This window comes from Nicotiana sylvestris, chromosome 9, assembly GCF_000393655.2.
Source record: "Nicotiana sylvestris chromosome 9, ASM39365v2, whole genome shotgun sequence".
NCBI lineage: Eukaryota > Viridiplantae > Streptophyta > Magnoliopsida > Solanales > Solanaceae > Nicotiana > Nicotiana sylvestris.
In genome coordinates, this window is record NC_091065.1 from 89,725,188 (window position 1) to 89,737,821 (window position 12,634).

The window sequence follows — 12,634 nt, forward strand, 5'->3', positions numbered from 1 at the left end:
ATTGGCTTATATATTTATTAACCGAAGCTTTTGGTGACACCATTTGCTTTTTATTTTCTTCATTCATCGCTCTCACTGTTCTATAGAAAGTAGCAGCAACCAAACAAAGCACACACAGAAACACTCAAAACACACACTTGCATTTCTTTTCCTATATATATACACTTGTGAGTAGTACTAAGTACTAGTTTGCACATCTAATATTACACATGTTAAAAAATGCTTTTCTGAGAAATTAAGGTGGTCGAGAAAAAAAACTGTTACAGCTATGGCTAACAACCCCTCAGAGGGACCAGATGATTTCTTTGACCAAATCTTGGGATTCCCAGCTTATAACGGAGCAGAACAAAATTTGGCGGGAAATGATGGCGGAGCAATTCCGCCGGCGATGATGCTGCAGCTGAACTCCGGCGATGTGTCGGGTCAGTTTTCAGGAGTGGGTCTTGGTGTTGGACTAGGTGGTGGTGGTGGTGGGTTCCATCATCCATCTCAGTCCGGTTCTTTTCCATTGGGGTTGAGTTTAGAGGGAGGGAAAAGTGGATTTATGAAGATGGATGATGTTTCAGCAGTACCTGGAAGGAGATTTAGAGATGATGTTGTTGATAGCAGAGCTTCTTCTTCTGTCAAACCTGTAACTATTACTCCTTCTACTTCAATTTATGTGGCCCTATTTCCTCTTTAATCTGATTAAAAAAAAGAATGATTTCTTTCAAAATTTGGAAACGATTTAACTTTTTTTTTTTTTTTTTTGCCTTTGATCACAAGCACTTATAGCTGACATACAAAAGTTTCAAACTTGTAACTGTTACTTAGTATATCTTTTTTTTTTTTGGTTTTTGGTAGCCTTTGAGAAAAATGACTTAACTTTACTGTGATAATCTGTTTTTTTTTCTTGGAACTTTTTTTAGCAAGTTGGTGTAGAGTGTTCTGCTAGAAAGTTTTTACCTTTCTGCTTTTTGTTGTTTTCCTAATTTTTCTGAATTTATTTCTCGTTTAAAACTGGCATTTGTTAGCTCCACGTTATTTTTGGGAATAAAAAATACAGATGGGAAAAGTTCAGGATTTAAGTTATATACTGTGGTAGTGCGTAGTTTTTTTTTTTTTTTTTTTTTTTTTTGCACTGTCAGTATAATTTACCTGTAATATAGCAGGTTATTACTCTATTCCGAGTTAACATACCAAGCTTGCTCTGAAGATTTACATGTTGTAATAGGTCTAACTTAATCTATAGTGTAACAATCTATGTGCACAAAACTTAAACTCAAAAGGTTTATGTATTTGGTTGGTAAGTGGAAAGTTCAAAATTCTTGCTTTTGTTTTCCCTTTTCTGGACTTGGGTGCCTTTAGCCTTGTATAATTTGGAGTAACGAATCAGGTATTTTGAAAAGGAGGGTTATATTTTTTGTATTCAAGTTAGAGGTCACATGGGATAATTCATCTTGAGATTAGCATTGCTATATATAGAAAAGTGGAATTTCAAACACACCTAGAGAAAGGAGCTAGATATGTAGAGATACTTTTTGCCGTTACAAGATGATGAAACCATTGTCCGAATTCTAAATAAGAAGGAATTTGGCCTTTTACTGAGTGATTTTATCAATCGTTTTCTTAAGATATTATCATGAGTAATATGGTAAGGTTCAATATTTACAGGGTTTTCATGGCCAACCGATGCCTTCAATGCCACATCCCCCAGCAATACGTCCAAGGGTAAGAGCAAGGCGAGGACAAGCTACTGATCCACACAGCATTGCAGAGAGGGTATGGTTTTCTTACAGCAATTGTGGTCTCTTGTATAGATAATATGTAGAGTACTCCAAAATTAAGCAAATTATTTTACGAGGGTCATATGTTTTTGTTGCTTCTAATGTTTGGACCAAAGAAAATCATCTCCACTTTTTTGTTTTTTTATGGCTGCAACTTTTCACTATAGATGAATCAGGTTCAATTAAGCTCCTCAGCATGAAAGGTTATTTTTCAAGGGAGATCTTCTAACTAAGTCATGTTATATTGTGTATATTGATAAGAAAATTTTACTTTGTTCATTGTCTCTACAAGCATGAGATGTTCTGAAGTGGCCAGTCCCTAAGCCCAATGATAGTAAGTTGCCAAGAATGTGTTGTTGTAGAATTCAGTTCTATGCTAGGAAGTAAAAATCCTATTTCCAAGCACTGGTGTAAGGCTCAATACTATGTATATAGGCCTGTTTCCTAGCCTTCAATTGCTGTTACTTTACCATTCTGACAGATTTTATTTTTTAAACGCAGTTACGTAGAGAGAGGATAGCAGAAAGAATTAGAGCATTGCAAGAGTTGGTTCCCAGTGTCAATAAGGTCAGTTTTCTTTCTTTTACATAGTGAACTCAATTTCACTTACTGTGAACATCCTTTTGAAAAGACTTAAAGGAAGAGGGTAAAACATCTTTCTTGTCACTGTTTTCATTTGTGGGCTTTATGCATATGCCCAGGGTTCAGAAATGATGGAACAATATTTGATAAAATTAGTAGCACTGGCAACTCCCAATTTTTTTGGATCTGTTCAAGTTATGATGCTTTTATTGATAGAGAATCAATAGGGACTTATAAAATGAAGAACTAAAGAACTCTTCTGTTCCTAAATAGTAGCGGCAAATGGATATAACTTTCCCGTTTGTACAGTTTTCCACTATTCTTGTGTGTCTTTTAATTTGCGGGAAGAGTGTAAAAACATGAAATTGATTTGTTAGGTAACTTCATGTCCCGTTATTTCCTTCCCTAATTCCGTAGATTATGAGGATACTGCATGATGTTGTTTCTGGTCTCCATTTTTAGTTACTAATAGAAGGCATACATTTGGATATTTCAGTATAGTAAGACATGTTATATTAAGCAGTTGATGCTCATTTACGAAGATTACCACAACTTCCAAATACTGAAAATGTGCAAAGTTGGTGAAGTCATAAACTGTTGCATGCTCAACTAAAGTGACCTGTGTTTCAAAGTTGCCAACAGATGTCACAGAAAAGAAGTATATCAATAAGTAAAAGCAATACTGCATCATTTTCATTAACTATTTTAACTCCCACATTTCCATCAGAGATTGTCAGCACACATTAACTATATTTGGCATGTTATGGTTACTGTGATTTAACATTCTATTAAGTTTGGTATGTCAGTATTCATCAACTGTTATTTCCTTTTTCTGTTGGTCTTGCAGACTGATAGAGCCGTAATGCTTGATGAAATTGTAGATTATGTCAAGTTCCTACGCCTGCAAGTGAAGGTACGTTAAACCAGAGTCTTTTCAAAAGTTTCAGTCAGGGATCAGTCTAAACATTTTGAATCTATTGATGTTAATTTGGGTTGAGAAACTACTTCAGAAATGCATGTTGATATGTTTTTGCATTGCCCTTTTCAGTGGATTTTCGTTTCAAAAAATCTTCCCATGTCATTTTGTGTGTAGCATTTACCTCACGGCGATCCTACAGCTCAGTTTGTTGTCTGCAGTGCCAAATTATACTTAGTTGAATTTGATGTCTATATGTTTAAATATTGGTTAGTGAACAGCTTCCCTTAAGTATGGTGTTGAAATGAAGTTTAGCGGGTGGAAACCTATCTGATAATTTACTTGGAAAAAAATAGTGAAATGAGATGCCATAAAGGATCTCCACTCAAAGTTACCTTTCCTCTTTTGAGGGGGGTAAGCACTAGATTTCTTCCTTTTGTTTTCTACTCCTTTTGAATCAGTACTTTCTTTTGCATTATTGAGCTTCTTGGTACTTTTTCTTAAGTTATAAAATAATATATGATGCTACAGGTGTTGAGTATGAGTAGGTTGGGAGGAGCTGGTGCAGTGGCACCACTTGTTACAGACATTCCAATATCATCAGTAGAGGTTCTTTTTATTTAATTATAATAAACTGATTAGACTTCTTTTTCTGCTGAATTGTCCACCCTAGCACTTAATACTTTTTTTTTTGTGGCTTGTCTTATTTAGGAAGAGAGCAGTGAAGGTGGAAATAACCAACCAGCCTGGGAAAAGTGGTCAAGTGATGGTACAGAAAGGCAAGTGGCCAAACTTATGGAAGAAAATGTTGGTTCTGCAATGCAATTTCTTCAGTCTAAGGCACTATGTATTATGCCTATTTCTCTTGCATCAGCAATTTACCACTCTCAACCACCAGATACATCAAGTCTTATTAAGCCAGAAACTAATCCTCCTTAGAGACCCTTATTAGAAAGTTGGCTCAGAAGTCAGGTTATTATTTTTTTTTTATAAAAAAAAGACCCTTATTAGAAAGGTGACAACATGCTAATGATCCTAAGAATTTTCTTTAGGAGTTGATGGTCCCACAGCTATGGTTCCTATTTTTACTTATTAAGTACTATTTAGCTTTGTTGAAAGACAGGGTTCAATGTTATGTATAAAGTAACCTTTTTTCTGTCATTGATATGATATATAATTCAAGCAGAAGAAGAGAAATTGTCAAAGTTCTGCTCATGTGATTTGTTTTGTTGAGTAAAAGAAATGAATGGTGGGACTAAGGATATAGTGGTGGATGTAGAAGCACTTGTATGGTGGGTACTCTCTGTTTTGTTAGTGGAAATTGGGGCCCTTTAGTACATAAACTATGACATAATCTGTATGTAATAAATTAACTGTAATGTATTTCAGTGCTGGCGACAATAATAGTAATTTTTTTGTTTGCACCGTGTGATTGAGTGGCCTATTGGTCAATTGCTAAGTGAGATCGAAAATTATGAGAGATTAGGATTCAAATTTCGAAGGCAAGTAATGTTATCTTTTTCTCTTTGCCTATTGATATCCAGAGTTACTCGGTATTATGTTGTGGAAGTAGTAAATATTAGTGGAATAGTTGAGATGTTCTAAATTACGCCCTTCATTCTAATTTATATGATAGTAACGTGAATCGGAGTTTAAGAAAATAAATACGTAAAGATTTTTGAAATTTGTGATTAAAACATGTCATAGATGTTATGTTGAGAAAGAGGCAAACCCAAAAATAAAGAAAGTAAAGAATACCAAATTTTAACGTGGAAACCCCTTCAAATCGAAGGTAAAAACCACGGGATCTCAAAGATCCAAAAAGCTCCACTATAACAATAAAAGGATTACAAAAGTTCTCCAAATTGACTATACAACAAGTGCCAAATACGGAGCAACAAGAGCAACAACAAATCAGAAGAAAGGAGAATCCACAAAAACGAAGTTGCAGTTCAAGGCTCAAAATCAGATGCTACGAGCCTCTAAATACGATCTCCATCGTTCAAATTAAAGGCCAAGATGTTACGAACACTCAGTCAAAATTTCAGCCCGATCCAATGGTTAACGAATTGGAAAACGCGATTTGAAGTTGGTTGGTCGTAATAAAAATCTGCAGCAACACAAATACTTTTCTTCTCTCTTTTCTCTTGATGAAAGCTCTCTCAAAAATCACTCTTATGTGCTTAAGTCTTTCAAAGACTTCTACCAATGAGCATAGAATAATTCTTCAAGGTTGTCTTATTTATAGATCATGAGTGATGTTTTTCCTTAAAACCAAAACCCACTCAAAATAGGAATAAAAACCGAATCCAATTCCGAATAGGAATTGAAATCAAAAGAGAATAGGATTAGGCCATTGGGTCTTTAGCTGGACAACATGGGCATGTGCCCAACAAACTCCCCCTCCAGCCAAGGGGCCAAATATGTCTTCAAGTAGAGGAACTATTGACAGGCTTCATGCCTGCCAATTTTCTACAAAACGCATGCTTATCTGCAAGCTTAATTACGAAGTCCTCAGGCTGCTCCATATAAATCTCCTCATCTAAATCACCATGAAAAAAAGCAGTCTTGACATCCATCTGCTCAACCTCTAAATCTAGACTTGCGGCTAAGCCTAGAACCACACGAATAGAAGACATCTTCATAACACAGGAGAAAATTTCATCAAAGTCAACTCCCTTCTTCTAGCCAAAACCTTTAAAAACTATCCTCGCCTTGTATCTAGGCATAGAGGTATGGTTATCTTGCTTTATTCTGAATATCCATTTGTTAGATAAAGCTCTCTTACCTTTCGGCAATTTCACTAACTCATATGTGTCATTCTCATGGAGTGACTCCATCTCATCTTCTATGGCTTCTATCCACTGATCTTTGTGAGTATCTTGCATGGCTTCATCATAGCTCTCAGGTTCTCCCATGTCAGTCAACAGTACATACTCATCAGGAGGATAGCGCATGGATTTTTGCTTCTCCCTTGTAGATCTTCAAAGAGAGGTTTCAGGATTATTCGAAATAGTTACCTGAGTAGGAATTGGTTGCTGATCAACCATAACTTCATCAATTGGAGCATTCATAACATCTACACCATGATGATCATTTGGATCTTGATCACTATCTTCATCATTGTCTCGGGTTCCTTCATGTGCAATAGGTGCCTTAGCAATTGAAACTGGATCAATATCAACTAAGCTCTCATTACTGTGAGAATCTATCTTCTCAGCTTTGTCAATATCTTCAATAGTTTGGTCTTCAAAGAATATTGCATCACGACTTCTAATAAGTTTATTGTCAACTAGATCATAAAAACGATATCCAAACTCATCTTGACCATAACCAATAAAGATGCATTGCTTAGTTTTGACATCCAGTTTCGATCTCTCATCTTTAGGAACATGCACATAAGTTTTACATCCAAAAACTCTCAGGTGATCATAAGAAACATCTTTGGCAAACCAAACTCTCTAGGACATCACCATCCAAAGGAACAACAGGAGACAAATTGATAACATAGGCAACAGTGTTAAGTGCTTCCGCCCAAAATGTATTTGGAAGTTTAGCCTCTGAAAGTAAGCATCTAACTCTCTCAACTAAAGTTCTATTCATCCTCTATGCCAAACCATTCAATTGAGGCATCTTGGGCGGAGTTTTCTGATGACGAATTCCTTGTTCCTTGCAATAGTTATCAAAGGGACCACAATATTCACCACCATTGTCAGTGTGAATACATTTTAATTTCTTCCTCGTCTGTCTCTCGACTAAGGCCTGAAATTCCTTAAACACGTCAAGTGCTTGATATTTAGATTTCAAAGAATACACCCAGAGTTACGAGAATGATAATCAATGAAGGTCACAAAGTAAATTGCACCACCTTTTGACTTTACTTTAAAAGGACCACACAAATCAGAGTGTACTAGCTCCAATATATCGGGCTTTCTTGAGGGAGGATAACTATGAAAGAAAACGCTTTCCTATTTCCCAGCTAAACAATGGATACACCTTTTCAGCTTTGCTTGTTTCAATCCAGAAAGCAAACTTTTCTTAGCCAAGTACGTAATCCTCCTATCGCTCAGATGACTCAATCTTCTGTGCCACAATTCTGATAAAGTATCACTTTCCACCAGATTTATTGAGCCATTAAGAATAGAGCCCTGTGTCACATATAAATAACCAGACTTGACTTCGCGGGCCACTACTAGCGAGCCCTTAGTGAGCTTTCATTGGCCATTAGAGAGGGCATTATGGTAACCTTCATCATCTAATCTTCTTGCGGAGATCAAATTGAAAGAAACGTCTAGAGCATGCTTGACATCTTGAAGAACTAACGTTGAACCATTATTAGTTTTCAAACAAACTGTGCCAACACCAAACACCTTAACTTCACTGATATTGCCCATCTTTAACACTCCAGAATCAACATGAGTATAAAATGAGAAAAAATCTTTTCTTGGTGTGAACATGTGAGGTAGCTCCAGAATCTACTATCCAGCTAGTCTCATAGGATACCAAATTGATGACGTTTTCATCATAAGCAAAAAAAAGGTCATCTCGAACAATAGCAACAATATTGTTCTCGTTATTTTTAGCTTTCTTTCCTTCTCTAGTGTCTTGATTCAACTTGCGGCAAAACCTTTTGATGTGTCCTTTCTTGCCATAGTGGTTGCATATAATATTATAGTATTTGGACCTTGACTTACTTCTACTTTTACCTCTATTCCTTGAGCCTCTTGTTCTATCTCTCCCCCGGTCTTCTGTAACCAAGATATCTGCTTATGAGGACGAACCCTAAGATTTTCTCCTTACTTCCTCATTCAACACACCACTCTTGGCATATTCCATGGCTACCTTACCTTTAGGAGTTGAATTTGTTAAAGAAACAAGAAGAGTTTCCCAAGAGTCTAGGAGAGTATTAAGAAGCCAAAGTCCTTGTATCTCATCATCAAATTTAACTCCTATTCTATACAGCTAATCAAGGACACCCTGAAAATCATTTATGTGATCAAGGATAGGGCTGTCTTCCTTGTATTTAAAGGTCATCAATTACTTTAGTACGAACAACTTGTTGTTCCCAGTTTTTGAAGCATAAAGAGCCTCTAACTTTTCCCACAATGATCTCGCATGTATCTCGTTCACAATATGGTTGAGAACATTATATTCAACCCATTGGCGTATATATCCACATACTTGTTGGTGCTCGAAATCCCAATCTTCATCAGATACATTCTCGGGTTTATGAGCTGCATAAACGGGTAGATGCATCTTCTACACGAACAACAAATCTTTCATCTTGCTTCTCCAAACATTATAATTTCTCCCATTTAAACATACCATCTTGCTCATATTCTCCTCCATTCCGTAATAACCCCGAATAAACAACCAAGGCTCTGATACCACTGTTATGTCAAGAAAGAGGCAAACCCAAAAATAAAGAAAGTAAAGAACACCAAATTTTAACGTGGAAAACCCTTCAACGAAGGTAAAAACCACGGGATCACAAAGATTCAAAAAGCTCCACTATAAAAATAAGAGGGTTACAAAAGTTCTCCAAATTGGCTACACAACAAGTGCCAAATACGGAGCAACAATAGCAACAACAAATCAATTAAAGAAAGAGGAGAATCCACAAAACCAAAGTTGTTGTTCGAGGCTCAAAATCAGATGCTACGAGCATTTAAATCCGATTTCCACCGTTCAAATCAAAGAATAAGATGTTACGAACATTCAGTCAAAATTTCAACTCGATTCAACAATTAACGAATCCTAAAACGTGATTTGAAGTTGGCTGGTCGGAATAAAAATCTGCAACAACACAAAGACTTTTCTTCTCTCTTCTCTCTTGATGAAAACTCTCTCAAAAACCACTCTTATGTGCTTAAGTCTTTCAAAGACTTCTACCAATGAGCATAGAATAATTCTTCAAGGTTGTCCTATTAATAGATCATGAGTGGTACTTTCCCTTAAAGCCAAAACCCACTCAAAATAGGAATAAAAGCCGAATCCAATTCCGAATAGGAATGAAAACCAAAAGAGAATAGGATTAGGCCATTGGGCCTTTGGTTGGACAACATGAGCATGTGCCCAACAATAACATCTCTGCAGTTATAAATTTTTTGAAATTTGTAGCTTTAAACATGTCATACTATTTTGTGTTAATTATTTTCAAATTTAAAAATATGTCAATCTTTTTAGAACGGACTTAAAATAAAAATATGTTATACAAACTGCAACGGAGTAAGTAATTCTAATATTATCATTATAAACTAAGAGAGTAGTTTTTGTTGTCCCATGACCTATGATTTATAGTACAAGATAGATTTTTTATATATATATTAAAAAAAGGGTCTTAATTTTGAGTTGTTTTCGATTTTTCAAAGCGTGCGTGGTTGGTTTGTGAAAGTGGTTTGACTTAATTCTCTAATTTCTCCTGAATCATTATTGAGATACATCATTGGAGAGAGAATGAAAAAAGCAGCTCTGACGGAAAGCTGTTTCCCATTTTGTTTCTATACTTTATAGTAACATTTCCTTGCCTTATCATAATAATAATAATAATAATAATAACTTGGGATTATTTATTTGGGTTGGTCCTATGACAGTAATTTGACTTGGACTCTCATTATTCTGCTCAAATTTCAACAATCAACTTTTATCAAAGACTTTGAAGGGGATTGGAATTTTGATGGCGGATTAAAACATGTGTTTTGGTGAGTACGAAGTATTGTAGTTGAATGAATAAGATCACTTTTCGTCAAACATCTTGAATTTAAGTTTTGGAAATGAAACTCTTTTTAGTAGGGAGCATTTAATGAGCTTTATGGTAAATCCCATAACTCGAGGCTCTAAATCATATAATGGATACCAAGTAGAAAATAAATACTTCATCCGGTCTAAAATAAGTGATTTTTTGGTTGTTTTCACACATATTAAAAATTCACCTTTTAACATTAATTAGCAATGAAATTTACTATATTAACTTTTACTATCTCTTCACATAAACACTCCTAATACATACTCCAACATTACTTACTCCAAGTACAATATAGGAAAAAAATAATTAATTTATTTTTGAAATCTTAAAAAATCACTTATTTTGGACCACAAGAAAAAAGCCAAAAAATCACTTATGTTAGACCGGAGGGAGTAATAAAAAAAACATGTGCTCTGGTGTTTAATTAAGAAATCTTAAAGTTAAAAAGTCGACTTTATAAAGTGTCAATTTTTGTATTGTCTCTTTTATATAATACTCTATTAGATTTAGAGCTGGATTTTCATTTGCAACTTCATCCACATTGTATAGTGGGAGTCGCTAATGTCATTCGAGTAATTTATTTTATCCAATATACTAACACAACCTTTCTCTTCCTATTGGAAGATACAAAGTATATATTAAAATATACAGATAAATACAGGTGCCAAACAGCTGACTATCCAATCAAATGAGTATCTTATACATGCCTCTAAATGTAGCACCAAATCACCCTCAACAAAAGTTATTCAGCCTCCAATCGAAATATTTGACTTATTGCCTAAAATGACGAGTTTTTATTTCCATATCAATCCAAACTGATATACAAATTTAATAAATTGTTTATCATTATTTCGATTTTGGTACATATTTGTAAGTAATAACTTCACTAATTTACATCTCAAACAAATATATTCAACACTTATTGATCTACTTTGTACAAATAAACTGTGAGCGTAATTGTGTTAAAACAAAAATCAGAAAACTGTTAGAAGAATAAAGAAATATATAAGATAGTAAAGAATCAGAAATATTCTGAGTCCACAATTTTTCTTGTGCGTCCTTAAGGAATTTTAACCCCCTCACACGTTGCCAAGGTAATGGATTAAATCCTCCCAGGATAAAACGGAATAAACCTTCCTGCAACAGTGGCAATACAAACTGCAGGATACCAACGAACTCAAAGAACGGAGCAAAATCACACTTACGAATTTGAGAGAGAGAGACTGCGAATTAGGATGTAGTATATTCAGAAAGAAAGAAGTTCTGGAGTGTTTTTCGTGTTCAGAAGATGCAGTCTTGCCTCAGAATTTATAGGCAAATATCAGAAGAGGTGTCTGGAAAGGTGCATTTTCAGAAAATACGCGTCCTGCCGCGGTTCTACCGCGATCGCGGCAGAACCGCGGCTAGAGAGGCTCTCTGAATCTGACTGCCGCGATTCTACCGCGGTCGCGGCAGAACCGCGGCCAGCGAGGCCCTCTGAACTTTCAGCAGGGTTCTGGCGTAGTTTCAGCAGTGATTTGGCATTTAATTAATTATTAAATAATTAAATAAATTTTGTCCAAAAAATAATCTTATCGATCATTTGACAAATCCGAAGCCGAAGCCGAAGCCGAAGCCGAAGCCGAGCCGAGCGAGCGACGACGACGGCGCGAGGGTTCATTCTCTTCAACTCCTTTTAAGAGCTTTAAGAAGTGAATCTATATATAAGCACACAAATGTGATTGTCCCTCACCAATGAGGGACAAAGTGCAAGACAAAAGTTCACTTCTTCAAATTTTCATTTTCCCTCCATTTTATTTCCCTCCATTTCCAATTCACACTTCTTCTACTTTAAAGCCCAATGGCTTAAAGTCCAACAATCCCCCACATGAATGGGAATGGCTGTATCAAGAAAGATCATAGATGAAAGCTATGTGATTTTGCAAGTAAGGATTAATTGCATCTGGATAAGTAGGTTTCCCTTTGAACTTTCCGTAGTGAACATATGTCGGATATACTCGGTCAATCGGTAGATTTGATATCTTTGAACCGTCGAACTTTAGTGTATACCTAGACAACCATATGTCACACAACCAACCCTTAACCGTCTTTTGGTTCTCATTGTTGTGTTCGTTTTAGCCATGAATACCGCCTGGTCTCATAAGTGCATAGAGAATTGACCTTACAGAATTCTCCTTGAAGCGGCTTACACTTCACACTTACGTAGGTGATTCCTAAACGTGTAATCCTTTAGATTGACACTATTTGATAGATACCTCATCAAACTTTGGGAATCATTAAAGAACGTGTAAAGTTCTATCCTTGTTACTGAACATTGTCTTCATCACGAGAATGGACCAAAGATTTTGTTTTGACAATGTTGAACCGGTCAATCACAACTTTGTTTGAGCTCCTTGAACCTAGATCTCGGAACATCCAAAATTCTAGGTAGAGTTACCGCCATGTTGACTTGTCCTCGGCCATAGTCCCATTCCCTTAGATGATTTCTCAACTCCCTCTCTAGTTAAGCCTTTTGTAAGTGGATCCGCAACATTATCCTTTGATCTTACATAATCAATAGTGATAATTCCACTAGAAAGTAGTTGTCTAACGGTATTATGTCTTCGTCGTATATGACGAGACTTT

General features: G+C 35.8%; 1 protein-coding gene across 1 annotated transcript; it reads left to right on the plus strand.

Moving 5' to 3' along the window:
• The first annotated feature begins 47 nt into the window (after positions 1 to 47).
• Positions 48 to 4,469, plus strand: LOC104226569 (transcription factor UNE12). Its single transcript, XM_009778596.2, has 6 exons — positions 48 to 631; positions 1,654 to 1,761; positions 2,268 to 2,333; positions 3,196 to 3,261; positions 3,796 to 3,873; positions 3,976 to 4,469. Exons 1-6 carry the CDS (start codon positions 269 to 271, stop codon positions 4,201 to 4,203), a joined length of 909 nt encoding a protein of 302 aa, XP_009776898.1. The 5' UTR covers positions 48 to 268; the 3' UTR covers positions 4,204 to 4,469.
• Positions 4,470 to 12,634: the final 8,165 nt, after the last annotated feature.

Coding starts and splice junctions, on each gene's coding strand:
- LOC104226569 (XM_009778596.2), top strand. CDS start 269: ATGGCTAACAACCCCTCAGAGGGACCAGATGATTTCTTTGACCAAATC. Junction 1,762..2,267: donor CACACAGCATTGCAGAGAGG/GTATGGTTTTCT, acceptor TTTTAAACGCAG/TTACGTAGAGAGAGGATAGC. Junction 3,262..3,795: donor TCCTACGCCTGCAAGTGAAG/GTACGTTAAACC, acceptor ATGATGCTACAG/GTGTTGAGTATGAGTAGGTT.